This window comes from Poecilia reticulata, linkage group LG6 (genome assembly GCF_000633615.1).
Source record: "Poecilia reticulata strain Guanapo linkage group LG6, Guppy_female_1.0+MT, whole genome shotgun sequence".
NCBI classification, from domain to species: Eukaryota; Metazoa; Chordata; class Actinopteri; order Cyprinodontiformes; family Poeciliidae; genus Poecilia; species Poecilia reticulata.
In genome coordinates, this window is record NC_024336.1 from 24258638 (window position 1) to 24276564 (window position 17927).

Consider the following 17927-nt stretch of genomic DNA (forward strand, 5'->3'; position numbering starts at 1 on the left):
CCCTGACTGAGCTATGAAGGGCAATGCTGACATCTGCTGACAAAAATGCAGAATGGCAGTCTTTTTTTTTAAAATCTTTTCTGTTTACCTAGACAAATGCATGAACAAGTATTCATGTTCTGTCATGTTTGAGATACTTTGTGATACACCATCACAAACAATGAATTTGAGGGAGAAATTATACATTTTTAAAACAGTTTTTGTTGTGTTTTTACAAAAAACAGAATCCCAAACATGTGGCTTGCATGTAGTATGTATTTATCTCCTTTAGTCTGACTCCTTTAAAATAAATAAAGATCAACCAAATGCTTTCAGAAGTCAATTTATAACTTCCTGTAGGTACTTCAATCTCAGTATAATGCAACTGAGTTCAGAGGCTGGATAGAAAACATTACTAAATATCTTGAAGACCAAGGAAAGCACTAGATGAGTCAAAGACAACCCATAGAGAAAATTAAAGCAGGTCTTGAATACAAAAACAAAATCTAAGGCTTTGAACAACACTGTTCACTGTTCAGGTCACTTAAAGAGTGAAGCACAGTCACATCAGACTTGGAAAAACATTTTCAACAACTTGACTTGATAAATCCACACAAGACTTAATGATGTTTAATTGATGTAAACAGTATGGTTTAATTGATGTAGACATCAATTAATCTGAACAAATACAAATAATAGAAAAAAAATTAGTACCGTTTGCTTGAAACTGTTTTATTTTTATTTTTAGTGAATACAAAAAATACTTCTGTGACCAGATAAATATTGTAAATACAGCATCAAATGATACAACCGACGCAGTCTGTTAAAGAAAGCACAACACCTATTTATAACAGAGACGCCAACTCTTATTCTACTCCAGTAATACTTAGACACACCCGCTGGACAGTATAGTTCAGGATTAGTCTCACATTAACAGATAAAAAAAAAAAAAACATTTTAATAGTGGTTTTAGACAATGCAACAAGGAAAGTTATTCAGCTCAACGTTTTATTTGGCTGAACGAATTTAAATCATTTCATTACCTCAGACACATGTAGCCACATGCTCACTGAATGCAATCTAGTGTTAGCAACTAAACCCTAAAGGTATCCATAGATGCCCTTTAACATCAGCACTATAACACCGCCGGCAGGTATAGGCCCCCAGTATGGCAAAGATTTTGCTGATAGACTGGCATAATGTTTCTGACCCAGAGAGGAGAAGGCTCAGGCTCCCAGCCAGCCTGATGTTCAGCTGCTTGCAGCGCAGACTCAAATAAGGCACTAGTACACGATGCAGACATGACATGGGCATGGACAGACTGAGGAGATGAACAGCAGTAGTTTTAAAACATGTGTAGCGCATTATTGGAAGAAAGAAAGAAAAAAAAGGAATTTTATCAGCTCCCTCAAATGCAACAAGAAGCGGTTTCCTAATAAAGATTTTTATGTGATGGAAGCCTTGAATTGCTGTCTGTAGTGTGAAAAATGTGAAAAAATTTATGCTCATATCAGTTCCAGAGCTGGAAGCACAATATCCTTGTAAGAAGCTTATTTTCCATCAAATAACAGCAGTAACTCAATATTACCTTGCTGGAATAGCCTGTGGAGTTTGTAGACATATAGTTAGTATAGTAGCAATTTTAAAAACACTGGACAGTAACAGGAAAATAATAAAGTGTGCTTAGGTCAGGGTTCCTAAACATTTTTTTTTCTAACAATTTTAGTTCAATACTTTTTTTAACATTAATTTCTAGATATCTGGGTCAATCTTCAGGGCATGTTTAAGTTACAAAGTTAAGATCCAAGATTTTGGTTGAAAGGGATTTCTTCTTTTTATTTTGGCCAAAATTATTTCTTCTGAATGGAAGAAATTTTTATGTTTCAGAGAGACCATACCAGAATCTGTGGAAGAGCTAACAATTAGGGTGATGGCAAGGAGGCCGTCCAATCTCGGAGAATCGGAGTTCATCTCTAAAGATAAATCATCAAAAATACCAGTGGAAAAAGCTCGTAAGCAATTATAAGAACGATTTGATTGCTGCACTAGAAATAAGGATTTTTAAATCATTTTTGACATACATTTTAAAATAAATTCTAAATAGAAACAGATTAATGTCATTTAAAACTGTTTTGCTATCTTTTGACAGAAGCCTGTTTCACTTCCCATCATAGACAAATGCTTTGGTAGAAAATAAAAATCTAAACCTGTCAGAAGTATCATACATCCTCTCATTACCAGCATAAATGTCATATTAATGTCAACTTTAAACTTGAACTCAAATCAAGAGCAGGACAGGTAGAACTTGGACAGGGATCCCAGCACACATCACAACTGATTTGGGACTCAACAAAGCATTAAAGAACTCAACCGTACTTAAAATTTATTCTAAATGTTTAAAAGCCAATAAACCAACAAACCTAAGTGAACTCAACCAATTCTGATAGAAGTTATAAAATGACCAACCACAAGTAAGCCAGGGCCTTATTGAACCTGTACATAGAATCTTGACCACACAATTCAAACATCTGCATCTCTTTGTTGATTTTAAAGTCAGTGCTGCTGTTTGGTTTCTCTTTAGTTTCTTTCTAGTTCACCATGAAAAAAAAAGCTCAAATAAATAAACAAAATTCCTATGACATTTATGGCTGATGAGTATACGTAAACTTTGGGCAAAAATTGTAAATATTATTTACAGTAAAGAAGTCTCAATGAGGAATTTCATTTCTGTTTCCCTAATAAATTTATAGTCTAAAAAAGTCTCAAGGTTCATCCTTATCATTACGTCACCTGAGTAATATCCATGACATATCTACATCCGACATACCCATTTATTTATTTATTTTTTTACAACTCAACACTTAATATGGTGAAGACATAGCTGTCATCATGGTAACTATGTAGAAGCAATCTATTTTCTTTTTCTTCCACATTTGTTTGGATCTGTAAAATATCGATTCAATTCAAAACTATTCTGAACTTTTGAAGACCGCGAAGGAACCCTGTTTGAGTACAAGTGGCACGTGAATGCAATCTGGCTTGTGTAAGTGGTTGAAACTTTAAATCGTGAAAGCAAAAGGAAAAAGACATGTCAGAACAATGTAATAATACTGTGTATAACTTTACTGGGTTATCTGCATTTTAGGTGAAAAATCAGTGGGATCCTTTGAGTGCAATATTGTACAAGCAGCAAGATATATTTGGTCACATTTAGATCTGAATATCTAAACAAAACTACTTTCTTTCTTTTTCATAGGTATTTTCCATAAAAGTGATTGACAGTAGGGATCAATGCATTTTTGTTATTTTGTCCCTTCACTTCATCTACATCACTAAACCAATCTGTGTTTGGCGTCAAAAAGAACAGATTAGCTTAAAATTCAGGAATAAATCTGTTGTTTTAGCTATAGTCCCCACAATTAACATGGTTAGTATGATACAAGGGCCTTTTTGAACAATAATACTCTATTGGTTAGTAGCTTTATCGATATGTGTTAAGAGTAATGGTGCATGCAAGCCCACAGTTTGAAGAGGCATTGCCTTTGCTGCTCTCTAATCATCCTTTGACAGATTTTCCATATAAAACATAAGCTACAGACCTTCGTTTTTGAACGTTTGTTCAGTCATATTTGCTCTACACAGTTAAAGAATGTTCTGTGATTACTGAGAGAATAAGCATCCGATTCATGCCTGTAACAGTCAGTAATGCTCGTGATGCACTAATACCTACACCGAAAATAACTCAGTCAATTTGTCTCTTGTTTGCTCACAATAACAACTTTCTTTATATTAAAGTCTGAATGTCGAAGCCATTCACTGACAAACACATCACGCACACTTACACTCGCACAAGTACACTACAAAGCACAGGCACTTGCTTTTGTCAACAAATAGGCCTGTTTCAAGTGCTGAATATAGTCTTCGGTGATGTCGGAGCCAAGCGGGCGGCAGTACGTCTGCCGTCGTCTCCTGTTCAGGAGATGCCGTCATCTGCACATCAGCCTCCTCGCCTGCTGCCTTGTAGTCAGCCCTCGTCCTCCCTCAGTTCGGTCGGCAGGAATTTGTATTGCTGCTGTCGGATCTGAGCCAGCTTCTTCCGAGCCTCCTCCAGCTCGCGCTCCTTCCTTAACATCTCCTCCTGAGCTGCAATGATCTGCGAACAACAGCAACAGGCTGATGGAGACCACGCATTTCCAAAGACATTTTTAATTTCTCTGGTCACACGTGGGCGTGCTCTTGCCAGGCTCCAGTTGTGTGGACCCCTTAAATCTTTTATTAAGTTGCTACAAGTGATCAGCCTACGCTGACTGCACTGTGATTGGGATGTAAAGGGATGTTATATAATTAGACCTGAATCTGACTTTATGACTGGCTGGTATTACATTGATTTTATTTTTCCCTGATCTGAATTTTTGTTAAATGAAGACGAATTGAACAAGTTTATCTTAAAAAGTGCCTCGATTTGACATTTGTTGTGAATAGGCAGCAAATCTATATATGAGCCGAATTTTATCACATTTAAATTGCTAATGGCAGTGCCCTGTATTGGAGAATCAATACCACACTTGAAAGATGAATCACAATATGTGTCTACTGTCAGTTCACCAGAAGTGACATAATAAATAATTACTGATGGTAGTAATAAAAAAGAGAAAATAGAAACAAACATTTGTTTAGTTATTTACCTTCCTTGTTAAATGTCAATCAGAGTCTAAGCTGGTTACAATAACAGTGGGATCCCAGAATCCCATCAGTGTGACAATGACAGGCAAAATGGAAAGAGACGGGCATAAGCTCAGTCGTCGTGAATATCTCACTGACACGGGAACCCAATCAGGATCAAAAAAGAAGCAACGACAACAGAAAAACACTCGTTGGATATTGTTGATCTTTGTTTGCTTTTGCCGAGATGAATATTCTCTGTTCCAGCAGTGAAACGGTTCAAAGCCATTCGAGGTGTGATATTTTGGAGCTGTTAATGTCCTGGTAAACAGCTATGAAAGGGATCTGATGTTTTTTATTTATTTATTATTATTTTTTTAATCTGTGGCAGCTCATCACAATTTCAGAAAAACAACTGTGGCATTTTGATATACGGGCAAAGAAACGCAATCGCTCAGTAACATTTAGCGGAAAAGGGCAACTCACGCAGTCGGGAGGATTTATATCCAAGACTTCACAAGATTCACTCATAGATTTTTCTCTCACCTGAGCAATGCCTCCAACAAATTTGGTCTTCACTACCACGCTGTCGTCCTCCGTCTTGTCAAATGCTGCTTTTTGAGCTGCTTTCACCAGGTTGTCCGAAGCCCGCTTCACTGCGTTGCCAGCAGCCTAAAGAAAGGTGTTGTGGGGAGCGTACCTATGAGTTAACGCATCTTTTCACAGCTGAACTAATGTGATTCGGTGTTACCTGTAATCTTCTCATGGCCTCAGAGTCGTGGTCCGCCTTCACCTTGCAAGCCACCAGCAGCTGAGCCGTGGAGGCTGCGACCTGCTTGGCAGAGCAGATGAGCTTCTCCTCGCTGGCGTGGCCCTGCACTGAAGCGTTCGCCGCCTCACACAGGTTACTGGTGGCTGCTGCTACCATACGGGCCTACAGCAACGAACAAATTTACACTTATTCTTGGCAGGGTACGACGTTTAGTAATACAAAGCTTATACAGTAACATATCAAAGCAACTTACAGCTGATATGAGACCCTGCGACCACTGGCCGTCATCTACTGCATTAGCTAGATTGGATCCCACCTGAGGAACGGAAAAAAAAAAAGCATCTTACACATACAAAATCGGTGGTTATTTCTTTACCTTCGCTGGGTTTATGCGTTTTGAACTATTTGTCAATATCATCTGGTTTCACTAGACCTCTTGCAGAGGATGAAATAAGAACTAGTCAGGTGGTGAAATGATGCTTTGTAACAATGCTCATATCAGTGAGTGGAGTTAATGACTTCAATCATCACCAGACAATGAGTTTGTTCTCTTAAGATAATATTGGGGCCTTTAATTGCCAAGCAGCCACCAGTAGCTAAAGCAAGCTTAAGCTCAACTTTCACATTTTGACAAAATAATTATTCATGAAGTCAATACAGACAGGCAATACCTTATGCAGAGCTGTATTACACTATAAAACCGCTTGGTTATTTCTGTAAGCCAAATGCTTAGGAACAGGATGAAAATAGAAGTGTTTAGGTGGTTAATGTGATAAATTTAGTAAATACGTTTTTCACTTAACAAGAACCTTTTACCTAATAATCAGTTACCAAAAGCTTATGCAACCTAATTTCAACATTCACCCTAATTCCAGAAAATTGGTCATAAAGTTAAAAAGGACAGGAAGTATAATACCTTACAAATGAGCATAAGCTTTGACTAAATTGTCAATAAAGTCTTATGAGCCATGATATCACTCCTATGGCTCTCTGGTAGAGTAGTAGACTTGCAATCAATAGGTTGTTTGATTCCAGTTTCCTCCTGTCACATGTCAATGTGCCTCTGGGCAAGCTGGCCTCCCACTCAGTGTGTGCATGTTTGTGAGTGCAAATTGGTGAATGTGTCTCTAGCATGAAGTCCATTTAAGGCAATATGAGGCTAAAAACAAAAAAACAGTTTAACCCAAATAGCTACTTATTATGTAACCTAGTTAAGATTTAATTTTTTCAACATACTTTTTGGTAGTCTAACTGTTGGATATACAACAGTCCGACCCATTTTTAAGCCATTTTTTTTATATGCTGGGTGTATAGTGTACGTGTACTATGCCCACATAACAATCAAACGTATGGAAGGAATTAGTTTCTGACCTTGCCTTGTTGCACCAGTTCTCTTTGAGCTGCAGATGCAGATTTTACAAGAGCACTGGTTGCTGCAGCGATAGACTTTGCAGCTTCTAAGATCTGGTCCTCAAAATCCAGTGTCTCATCAGCCTGCTGGAGAAAAAAATCCCCCCAAAAAGTTACAAATCCCAATCCGCAATGAATGGATGAAAACCAAGGTAAAAAATAATAACACATCTATCCTCAGATCTGTAAAATACACCCAGCCACAAATAACACGGCCTCAAGTGACAACTTTTTTCTATAAAGTGTATTGAGGGTCAATTTTATCTTTCACTTAAAACAAATCTAGATATAGCACATTTTGAGCAACGAAGCAGAACGTGAACACAAACGGTCATTTCTGCCAAATGAACTGAAGAACAGTATGAAAAATCGCGGAGGTTCAGTTCGGGGACATTCAACAAATGGCCCTCTCTGCATCAGCAGTCAACAAGATGTGATTGACCACAGACCTCCATAAACACATAAGGCACACGTGGCTGGAGACAGGGCGGGACACTGTAGGAATATGTTTGATATATAGTTGGACTGAATAACAACCTAATATATCAAACATATCAGACAGAGCCCTGCAGAGAAGGCTTCCAGGCCTACAATGGCTTAGGGAGTTGGAAGGGAGGGGGAGGGAGAGAGGAAGCATGCTGGGAGCAGGAGAGCGTCTGCTCTTAAAGGGCGGAAAGTATGAGGGAGAAAAGAGCAGAGGGGAGTAAAACGGAAGAGGAATAATTCAGACAGTTGTTCTGAACATAAATAAAGCCTAAACATCTGTTTGGAACTGCGTTAAGCTATGATAAATAACAGTATTTGTGCTGGTTTTCTCTCTCTCTGCGATAGCATTAGCGTCATTCCAAAAATCAGAGTTAACAGAGCTCTACAGTTTGTGAATCACAGTGTACACTGAGCCTTGCAGAGGTTTGCATTCTCATCCTTACAATTCAACGTATTGGGATTTTATATGACTGACTCACACGACATAGCTGAAATGGAATGAATTTTTAAATAATTTTCTTAGAAATTAAAATATAAAAAGTGTGGTATGGATATATATTCAGCCCTATTTACTCTAATATAAATAAAATCCAATAAAACCATTGGCGTCAAGGAGTCCTCCAACTATCGGACAGAGTTGACGTGTGTAAAATAAAAAATATATATATTAGGGAGCAGTGAGCACACACCTTTAGGACCAAAGAACACTCCAGCTTAGAGATAAAGTTCTGGAGAAGTTTAAAGCAGAAGTAGGCAGCAAAAAATATCTCAAGCTTTGAACATCTCACATCTGACATCGGAAAAAAGGAAGAGTCTGGAACAACTGCAAACTAAAGCCACGCAGCGGACATCGTTGATGTTCTCTGGTCAAATAAGATTAAAATGACCTTCTTCTGACCTACATGAAACTCCATTTGTAGAGCAAAACTAACACAGCATGTTGCCTTGAAGACAATACACCTAAAAGTGATATACAGTCATGACAGAATGTCATGAGAATGCTTTTGACCGGCACAGATGGAAAAGCTGGCCAAAGCTGATGGGAAGATTGATGAAACTGTTTGAGGTTCCAAAATTACTCACCTTCACCTTCCAGCAGGATAGCAAAGCCAAATATAGAACCAGCTCTACAACGGAATGGTTATGATCAAAATATTTTTATGTGCTATGCCGGCCCATAGGTTACAAATCTTCAATTGGTAACCTGGAATAGTGATGTTCATAGAGGTGCTCCATCTAATCAACTAATGGGCAAAAATATCTGTCTCTACACCCTAGCCTGGAAAAAAAACAAAAACATGTTCGAACATTGCTGCTGTAACCACACTGAAATGCAGTCCTACAACATATTTTGTAAAAATAAAATCGAAAATTATGTAACATTTTACATCTAGTTATACAAAACTGTACACTGATTTATCACATAAAATCCCAGTAAAATGAATTGAAGTTTGCACTTATAAAATAAACTTTGAAAATGTTCAAATCAGGTGAGTACTATTGCAAGGCACTGAAAATCATTTCGCTTTTATATTGCATTCCCAGGAATTCTTTTGTCTTAGCTTCATCTTATACCTGACTAAATAACCTTTTATCTGTGTTAATAAGAAAATTAAAGTATGTTTAGTTGTTTAAGGTTTCATTTTTCTGTTGTCTTTAATATGGCCACTAGAGGGAGCTACTGACACGTAAAAGATGAAAATCCTTTCCTTGATTAATCTCTTTCCATAAAAATAAGAGCCCTGCTGCTGCCGAGGAATTATAGTATCTATAGTGTGAGACAGGACTTTACATGGACTTCATTCAAAAACAGGACAACCTAAATCTATATACGTTAAAGTCACACAGATGAAGACTGGACTGATGATCACATTTACAGGAAGAACAATAAAAAAAGGGAGAAAGCTTTGCAGTCACAAGACCACAAATGTCCAGAGACAGATAAACAAACACTACAACCATGCAGAGCACGCCACAAAGACAACACATCCTTACAAAGAGAACAAAAACATAAAAGTAGTCTTATAGCACATGTAGTATAAATTACCACCTATGATGCCTGTACATTATGCTACACATTTTGGTTTTGATCTGGAGAGCGAGCACAGGGGTGAAGCAGTAGTAGATTAGAGAAGAAAAATAGAGCTACGAAACAAAAGGAAATAAAGTTCAATAGGACATAGAACTTCTCTTTCACAAAGGGTCACAGCAGTTCAGTGCACATTTGAGCTCAATCCAACATAAGCCTGACAACCCAGCTGTGTAATTACATCTCCTGGCAATGCAGTTCAAAATAATGTTCAAGAGGAGCTTTGAAGAAAGTTTTATAAGTTAGCTCACTGGACGAGCTCTCTGAGTCAACATGCTGTGTGAACGCAACATAGTCTCTTTCTCTTCTTTCATGATTTCATGTCAGCAGATCAGTTACAGAAAAAAGAGGACTCCGCTTCAAAGTCGGCGTCACCTTTTTCCTACCTACATCCCACATCGACTCCCAGGCTGATTAATCGCAGAAAGCTGTGTTTGGGTTTGAGTGGGTGGGAAAAAAAAAAAAGGTTGAGTGGGGCACTTGTTACCTTGGGCTTGGCCCTGGGCTTGAGCTGCTCCAGTTTCTTGGCTGCGGCTTCAATGGAGGCTGCTGCACCGAGGAGCTCGGTCTCAGCGATGACGGTGGGGTCCTCGGGGTCCACGCAGTCTGATCCTGGAGGAGATCGATAGCAGACATTGGATTACCGACGCCGTTTTCTTCCTGCTTTGCACCGAAGGTAAACAGAAGCAACAGCGGTGCATTTCCATTTCATTTACCAGTGCAATTATGCCATCCTTTCATCGTCCTAAAGACGCTCAAATGTTTCCATTATCACAATAATGCCTCAAAGCAAACTGAGATAAACGTAAGCTAGATGGAATACACATCTGATGGATCATTGTCTTTTTAAAAGGCTTTTAAATGTCCATAAGACTGAGCTGCTCAAGGACAGCCTGGTGAAGCAGATGGGGATGATGTTTATAGATTATGTCTATCACTGGGGAAATCTGTTATCCCCCCCCCACCAAACCCCTGAGCCGACTCCTCTTTGGCCCCCCACTGACCCTGATGAAAGTTGATCTGGGTGAACAAAACACGCCGTATACCACTTACCTCCATCTAAAGCAGCAAGGGAGGAGGGGGATGGAGAGAGAAAAAGAGAGAGACCACATGGGACATTAGAGAGGTGAAGTGGATAGCCCCACTGTGTGTCAGGCTGTTCTCTGAAATCTAATTCTCACCCAAACACAATCTATTAGCCCTGTCAGATGCAGTACTGCGGCATGCAGAGACACTACTGTAACCATCCTACACAGCTTCATTTGAAGAAATTTGCATGGCGATTACACTGAGCTACAATTTCAATATTCTGAACTGATTTTTGGGGAGCCATCTGTGTTAGAGATGCTGACAGGTATGGTGGCTTGACTCACTAGTGCAACAGTGTTGTTCATGAGCAGGAGGATGAGGGCTCCTTCCACTAATCTTTGACATCTTTGCAATCCTGTCAGGGATTTTTACATTTCGTCGAACTGCGTTGGCTCCTACCGGTACCCCGCCTCACTTAACGCTGAATGTTGTCTACAAATCCAGCTCAATCAGTTTCCCTCTGCTCCAAAATAATGTGTCATAGTAGTACCGAAATTCAAATTTATGACAGGTATACAGCACCGACACACTCCCATTAGCATCCCTGTTTAAAATGTGCCAAAGCATAAATACGTAAAACAAAAGAAATAAAATATACTACTGTAATAATAGAATCACACACTATAAAAATAGAACACTTTCACCTTTAGTTCAGCTTTCTTGGAGTCAGAGGGTTGTACAATATTTTCACAGCAGGGATAATAGTAACTGTGACACACTCATTTTTTGTGTAAAAAATATATTTCTTAACATGAATTTTATTTAGGTACATATCATGGATTTTTTTACGGGTCATTACTACTGCAATAAAAGATTAACTTACTCTAAGACCTTTAACATATTTACGAGGGTGTCTATAAAAGTGGCGGCCCTGGAATTTTTTTGTTGATGACAAAGCATACAGGCTCAGACACAGATTATTAGAAAACTCTTGTGCTCTCTAAATGTGTTGAGAATGGTCTGCTTGTAATTCTCATCTCTGTTTCTACTGATGTCATAAAAATATAAAATATATACTGAGTACTCTGGACTGCATGGAGGCTTGTTGCCGTTATTAACAGTATCAAAAACATAATAATTTTCACAGGTTCCTTAAACCCTTGAATGCTTCTGCTGCATCCTCCAATAAATGATGCATCAGGCAGAATGGGGGCATTAGTGACTAAATGGCACTGAGCTACACTCAGTGACTAAGAGTGTTTGATCAGCAAAGTGAGTGGGTGCGTACGTATGGGTGTGTTTGTGGATGTCACCTTTCATGGCCTCGGCTGTCTGGACAAGCTCCGTCACACAGGCTGCCACATGCTTTGAATGCATGGCCAGCTGCTGCTTCTGCTCTGGCATCGGTCTCTGCAACACCTGAAAACACAAGAGCACATCCTTGTAAAATGTACAAACAACGAGAATGAGAGGTCGGCTGGAGTTATGCTCCCAGGTTATGACAGGGATTACAAAAAACAAAAAAAACAAAAAAAAAAAAACCTATTCATGTCAACTCAAATTTTTAGGTTAATAAAAAAAACAATTCAAACATTTTGATTTGGGTTTTTGAAGTTTGGCTGAGCAAAGCATTTTATTTCATTGCATGCTCTTAATTACAATGCACTCTATATATTACCCATATAATGTACATGAACTGGAACTGGCATACAAGCTGACATTTAACGACCAGTCCAACAGGAAAGATACGATACTGGAAAGATGATATGTTTTGTCTTTCAGAAACTGAGAAAAGTTTTTCAAAGTTAAAGAATTAATCTTGTACACCAGACCTGATTAATGTTGCAATAAAAGATTTCATCTAGTAAGTTGATGTAATTTCTACAACCTTACATATATTTTAACTCTCATTTGAAAAAAAAAAACTGTTCTTGTTCAGAAAAATAAATGGCACAAGCCATGACCTACATAGAAGAGAATCTTTCCCAAAATATTTCATTTTCAATAAAAATGGTTTATGTAAGTGTACACACACCTGCAGTACTTGTTCCAGAAGGTTGATGTATTCGGTGGTGCACTCGGTGCCGTACTGTAAGGCTTTTCCTCTCAAGTCCTCGCCCACCTCAGAATGATGTGCAGCTTGCTGTAAAGTAAGCAAAGGCTGAAAATTACATTTAATGTCACTACTGAAGGACCTAAATGCATAAAATAGGTTGGAACCTAAAGCATCAGAAGCCAGAGAAGGAAAAAAATCGGCAACCCACTGATTGTGGAACGAATGCCATCGTCCCCATATGATTTCAATAAACCCTTTTGGGTTTCCTTACATTTTTTTATGCTCGTTTTGAAGTTTACCTTTGAATAATTTCATTTCTGTTTTGTGCATAAATATACATCAATTCTAAAAGAAAAAAGTAATATGTCTGACATATCTATACTTGAAAAGTTGATATCCATGGCAAAGCAAAGATGGCTTTCATTAATAAAAAAGAAAAAAATCCTAAAATAAAAAAAAAAACAATATCAGATGTTATCATTGTTATATGTAGTACAGATTAATAAAAAAGAACCACTTGTTCACAATTGCATTTCTTGAAATTTGACTAAAATAAAACCATGTTTATTTGATTTCTGTTGTGGCGTGCTGACTGAACACATGTATACCATTTCCTGCATTCGCAAACATTATTACTTGCAAACATCTTTGTACATCTGCTCAATAGAGGTAGAGTGAGAACAAACACTCTGTTGGGTTGAACATGGAGACTGATGAAGTAAGTTTTTATTTTGTCTATGACCTCTTACAGTTCAAAATCACTTAAAATCTGTGCTGTTGGGTCAAGCTTTACAAAAAGTGAAGATCTTGAAATCAGTCCAAAATTCTGATTCAATTTAAGGTTGAATCTACTTAAAATTCAACCGCCATGACAATTTCTTACTGATGTTTAAACGTGGAAAAACACAGCCCGCGCTGCTCAATCATCCATCATCCATTTCTGTGTTCTTAAACCTGCTCAGCGGGTGACGAGTGTATCCTGCTTTCTAGTCTGACTTTGAACACCGACTGAGTCACTTCCCGCAGCAGCATCCAAAAAATAAACTCGACTCGATAATATCTGCTCTCAGCAGGCTCGGGTTCGCGTGTTCCCTGCCAGCCTGGTGCTGTCTGTGTGAGGCCTGTTTTGGCAAGGTGGAGTGGATTAGCACCTTGCAGGTAGTCAGCATATCGGAGATGGCTTTGCGGCTCAGGTTGGCGGTCGCGATCACGTCCTCCTGCTGAGCGGAGTTGCCTGCGGCCACGGCCTTGGCTGTGGCTACAGTGATGCCCTTTGTGTTGCGGATGAACTCCTCGGGTGAAGCCGACTTGTCCGGGACGTCCTTGGACTGGAACACCTGCAATGAAGAAGAGAATCACAATGCTGCGATAGGGTACGTGCTCAGAGAGAAAGCAAACACAGTTTACACAAGTATATCGTCTGGAAAACGCATGAAAAATGTAGGCAGCGTAATAATATGAACTTAAGGGAGTCTCGGTAAGACTCCCTTGAGGCTAAAGGTCCTCTGATAAGGATTAGAAGCAAATTACATAAAAACAAGCTCTTGGAACCTCTTCATTTCTCACTCTGGCTGTGTCCGTTACCAAGGCCCTGATAAGAGCTGTGGGAAAACCTGCAGGGGCTGAGAGAGGAGAAGGAACAGAGCTGGACTGATAATAAAGGGGGGAAAAAAGAACAAAAAGCTTCCCTGTGTTGTTCAGAATAATAGACACAGATATCCCTGACCCAGCTTTGCAGAAAGGCTGTTTCTCAATGTTTAACTCTCAACAGACCATAAAGAAGAGTCTTGGCCTGTCAGATGCACTTACTGTCAGCTCCTGCTTTATGAACTCAATGGTGGCCTCCAGTGCCCTTGTGCCCCGAGTGGCTTCATCCTCCACTGCCTTCACTGTTTTTAGAAGAGAAGTCACATTGGTCACCATGACCTGTCAGTAACGAGAGAAAAAAAATGAGGCCATGAACTTAAACCAGAAGGCAGAGCACTTCCTCCATTGAGGCCAACAATTTCATTATACAAAATATTTAAACTGTTCATTTCTCTGATAATCACACTGTGAATAATCCTATTTGCTGCTAAAATGACTAGAATTTAATCCTGTTAATATAAAAAGGAACAAATTAACTGACTTGTTGTGCCACATATTTGTGCCTGCGCCGTGCTCAGTAAACTGCAGTAAACTCTGGACTCTGGAATTTGAAAAACACGATCGCCAGGACTTTGATGGTATCCTGTTCAGAGGTCACCATATGTTGGAGGAACTGAACCAATCTGTCAACATGAACACATCCATGGGTGGCCCTAATTCCATTTAGATGAGAAAACTCAACTAATCCTGTTGCAACAAGCTATGTCTGCTAGATTGTTTGGCACTTACTTAAATTAGAAAAAAAATATATACATTTACAGAAGAAATTCAACAACATTTTCAAAGCAGATCTTTGTTTTGATCTGATTAGAAGCACCTGAGGCTCTGTTGCAAGAAGACTCTTAATTGATTGGATCCTTATGTAAGTGCTCAGCAAGCTTTGTTGTTCAATAGTCCATGGACATTTTTCAGGCAACTGGGACCTCTTAGACATGTCTTAAGATTTATAATAAACCACATACATTTAACTGGAAATTGTGTCGGTTAGCTTAACAAAATCTGAACCTTATATAACCGCTGTTTGATATGCAAATATAGTTTTATATTACTTTGCAGGGATATTTAATTATAGAGATTGGCCCAAACAGACATGCTAGAGAAATCATTCACGGATCAGTTATCAGGCTGCTTGATACAAAATTGTTGCTCATTTATAAGTGCATTTTTAACAGTATTCACATATCATCATTGAAACAAAACCCCCAAAATCTTGCATGGGAGGATTTTTTTAAATTGATGCACATTTTCAGGTTTTAGAAGTCAGAAAAATGTATGAACCATTGAAGGACAATTTGTTTACAGTGACCCAGTCCTTGTACATTCTAAGAAGCGATGAGCAGACATAAATACAATATACATACGGTAATTAAAAAGTGCCAACAACAGCTAAAACCAAGGCTGCAGCTATGATGTGTACAAAATGTGCATTTAAAACTAAGATACAGCAATAAAAGTAATAATTTATATTATTACACTTTTATGGTAATAATAGTATAATATAGTATAATATAATTTATAGTAATAATTTAATAACAGGAGCTGCTGCAGAACTACTTAGGACCAGCATTCCTGACATTTCTTTGCCATAAAAGGACATGTCCCTCTGTATGACACCAGCAATTTTTGTGGATTAATTATGTGGTTGAGACCATTCTTGCCAAAAGGTAAAACAATGAAAGCTTTATGCAATCCTCCATTGACTATTTTTGTCACACAAGTTTATATATGACATCCATAAAATTCACAACTTTGTATTTTACTTTGTTTATTGCTAATTAACAGTGTAGTTGATGCGACGGTGGGTCTTCTTATTAGTATGGGCAACTGCCCAGGATGGCATTAGAACTGGAGTTCATTAAAACGAAGAAAAAAAAATATCGCCTTTTATCTCTAAAGTGCACAAAGACTGTTCTGCCTTATACACATTGCGCTTCCAAGTCACATCTGTTAAGAGCTTCTGCAATGCACACCGGCGTTCTCGTTCATGTTGACAAACACATACACACAATATATCAGTGACAACTCAAGTCCCACAGATATGAGAGAGAAAGCAAAGACTCTGATAAGAGCTGTCACATCTTCCTTGTGAAAAAAAAAAAAAAAAGCTCAGCGTATTGCTACCGCATGCATCAATCTACAGGTAATAATATAAAGAGGGCTTTTGCCGAATGCATTTCTGCAGCCTCCTGCTATCAGCAATAGGGCTTTCTGTGAAATAAATCCACCACTTAAAGAGATGTGACAGTCATCTGTTTCAGAGCTCCGTTTCCGTACCTTGGCCGCGCTCTTCAGCTGATACATGGACGGGTCGTCAGGTGCTTTGCCAGCAGCACATTTGGTGGCACCAATGAGCTCGGCCAAAGCCTTGGCCACATCCCTCACTGCATTTATAAGAACCACCTGAGGAGATAGAGGTGGAATCAATAAAGCACAATGGTCAGAGTGTAGGCTTATCGGCTGTGCTTTGGGGAGAGGATTTAGCACTTATCGCTCCGAGCTAGTCATGATACTTCAGACTTAGTGGAAAGCAGAGATAGTGGTATGCACTCAGGGGAAAGAAGAGGCACAATGTAGGATGAAATGGGAGTCAGAGAGAATCTAACACAGAATGCAAAATACAAAAAAAAAAAAAAAAGAGCAGAGTTTTATTAAATAAAACCATAATGGAAAACCAGATGTGTTTTTTTTTTTTTGTTTTTTACATGAAAAGGAAAAACTTCTATTAGTGTGCTGTGGATTTTCATCACCTGTGTCTCAGGGTCATCGGATCCCATGCTGGTCGCCCCCAGTTTGACAACCTCGGTAAGCTGAGTGATGGTCTTGGCTGAGGAGTGTGCAGCCTGAGCCAGCTTCTCCTGGGTGGACGCGGCTCCCGCCACCAGCAGCTTGGTGTCCTCCACCAGCGTCTTGGCCGTCTTCAGGATGCTTTCCCTGAGGGACGCGACACATTGTGTGACGATCTGCTCCTTAGTCGTAGTGAAGCACCAACAACATAAAACTAAGTGTCTCTCTCAACAGTCGGAACATCTTATTTTCTTCATTCAAGCCCAGTTTTTCAATGGCTGTTTAGAGTGCAGGTCAGAGGCACCTGTGATCAGCAAATGACTCTTCGTTCTCCGGGTTCAGAGTTCCAGCTGAGGCGAACATGATCGTGGTGTCCAGGTCAGCGATAATTCCTGACACAGCACTGGCTGCTGTGATGCAGGCCTGGGTGCCTTTGTTTCCCGCTTGAAGTGCTGATAGCACCAAGGATACCTGAAGCACGTGAAACAGCACACAAAAACAATATCTGAAACGTTCTATTTAGAGTTAGAAACGAAACTAGAACTACAACTAGATCACATTCCAGCAGCCCTAGTAAAAGTGAGGTTCCTGGAGTGGATGGGGCCTCTCAGCTCCTCTTAAATTTAAGGAGATTGGGGGGAGAGTGTCATGTAAAACAGACTTTTGAGACTTTTCTTTTGAGTGTTATAATGTTGCTTTGATCCTTTCATGCGTGTTTGATAAATCCTTGAATTTCCCAGTCAGGGGTGCCTAAATGCTTGGCCTCACAAAGTGTAGACTATTTCCTCACGGTTCCTCTTTGGAGCTACAGGGGTCCATCCTGGGGCCCCTCTCATTTAATATTTACATGCTCCTGCTAGCTCAGATTGTAACAAGTAGTGATTAATTACCATAACAATGGGTTTCATCCTGGGAAACTGGTGACACTGCGATGTCACCAGGTGACAGTGAACCAATTCAAGCTCTCAGCAGATGCATAGACCAAATTACTATGTAGGTATGCCATAACGTTC

At 39.2% G+C, this 17927-nt stretch overlaps 1 protein-coding gene across 5 annotated transcripts in view; it reads right to left on the reverse strand.

Moving 5' to 3' along the window:
- Window positions 1-690: 690 nt before the first annotated feature.
- tln2b (talin 2b) overlaps window positions 691-17927 on the reverse strand; it is a 98557-nt gene continuing 81320 nt past the window's right edge. For 3 of the 5 annotated variants that reach the window (XM_017305320.1, XM_008412278.2, XM_008412279.2), the window contains exons 45-58: window positions 17219-17385; window positions 16878-17061; window positions 16405-16530; window positions 14293-14409; window positions 13635-13820; window positions 12463-12570; window positions 11741-11846; window positions 10452-10457; window positions 9886-10010; window positions 6785-6910; window positions 5667-5729; window positions 5393-5575; window positions 5188-5313; window positions 691-4132 (exon numbers count right to left, since the gene is read on the reverse strand). In XM_017305320.1, the coding sequence (XP_017160809.1) occupies window positions 4004-4132; window positions 5188-5313; window positions 5393-5575; window positions 5667-5729; window positions 6785-6910; window positions 9886-10010; window positions 10452-10457; window positions 11741-11846; window positions 12463-12570; window positions 13635-13820; window positions 14293-14409; window positions 16405-16530; window positions 16878-17061; window positions 17219-17385 (1752 nt within the window). In that variant the 3' untranslated portion in view covers window positions 691-4003. The remainder of the gene's footprint in view (window positions 4133-5187; window positions 5314-5392; window positions 5576-5666; window positions 5730-6784; window positions 6911-9885; window positions 10011-10451; window positions 10458-11740; window positions 11847-12462; window positions 12571-13634; window positions 13821-14292; window positions 14410-16404; window positions 16531-16877; window positions 17062-17218; window positions 17386-17927) is intronic. The other 2 variants (XM_017305321.1, XM_008412280.2) reach the window with 1 other exon arrangement.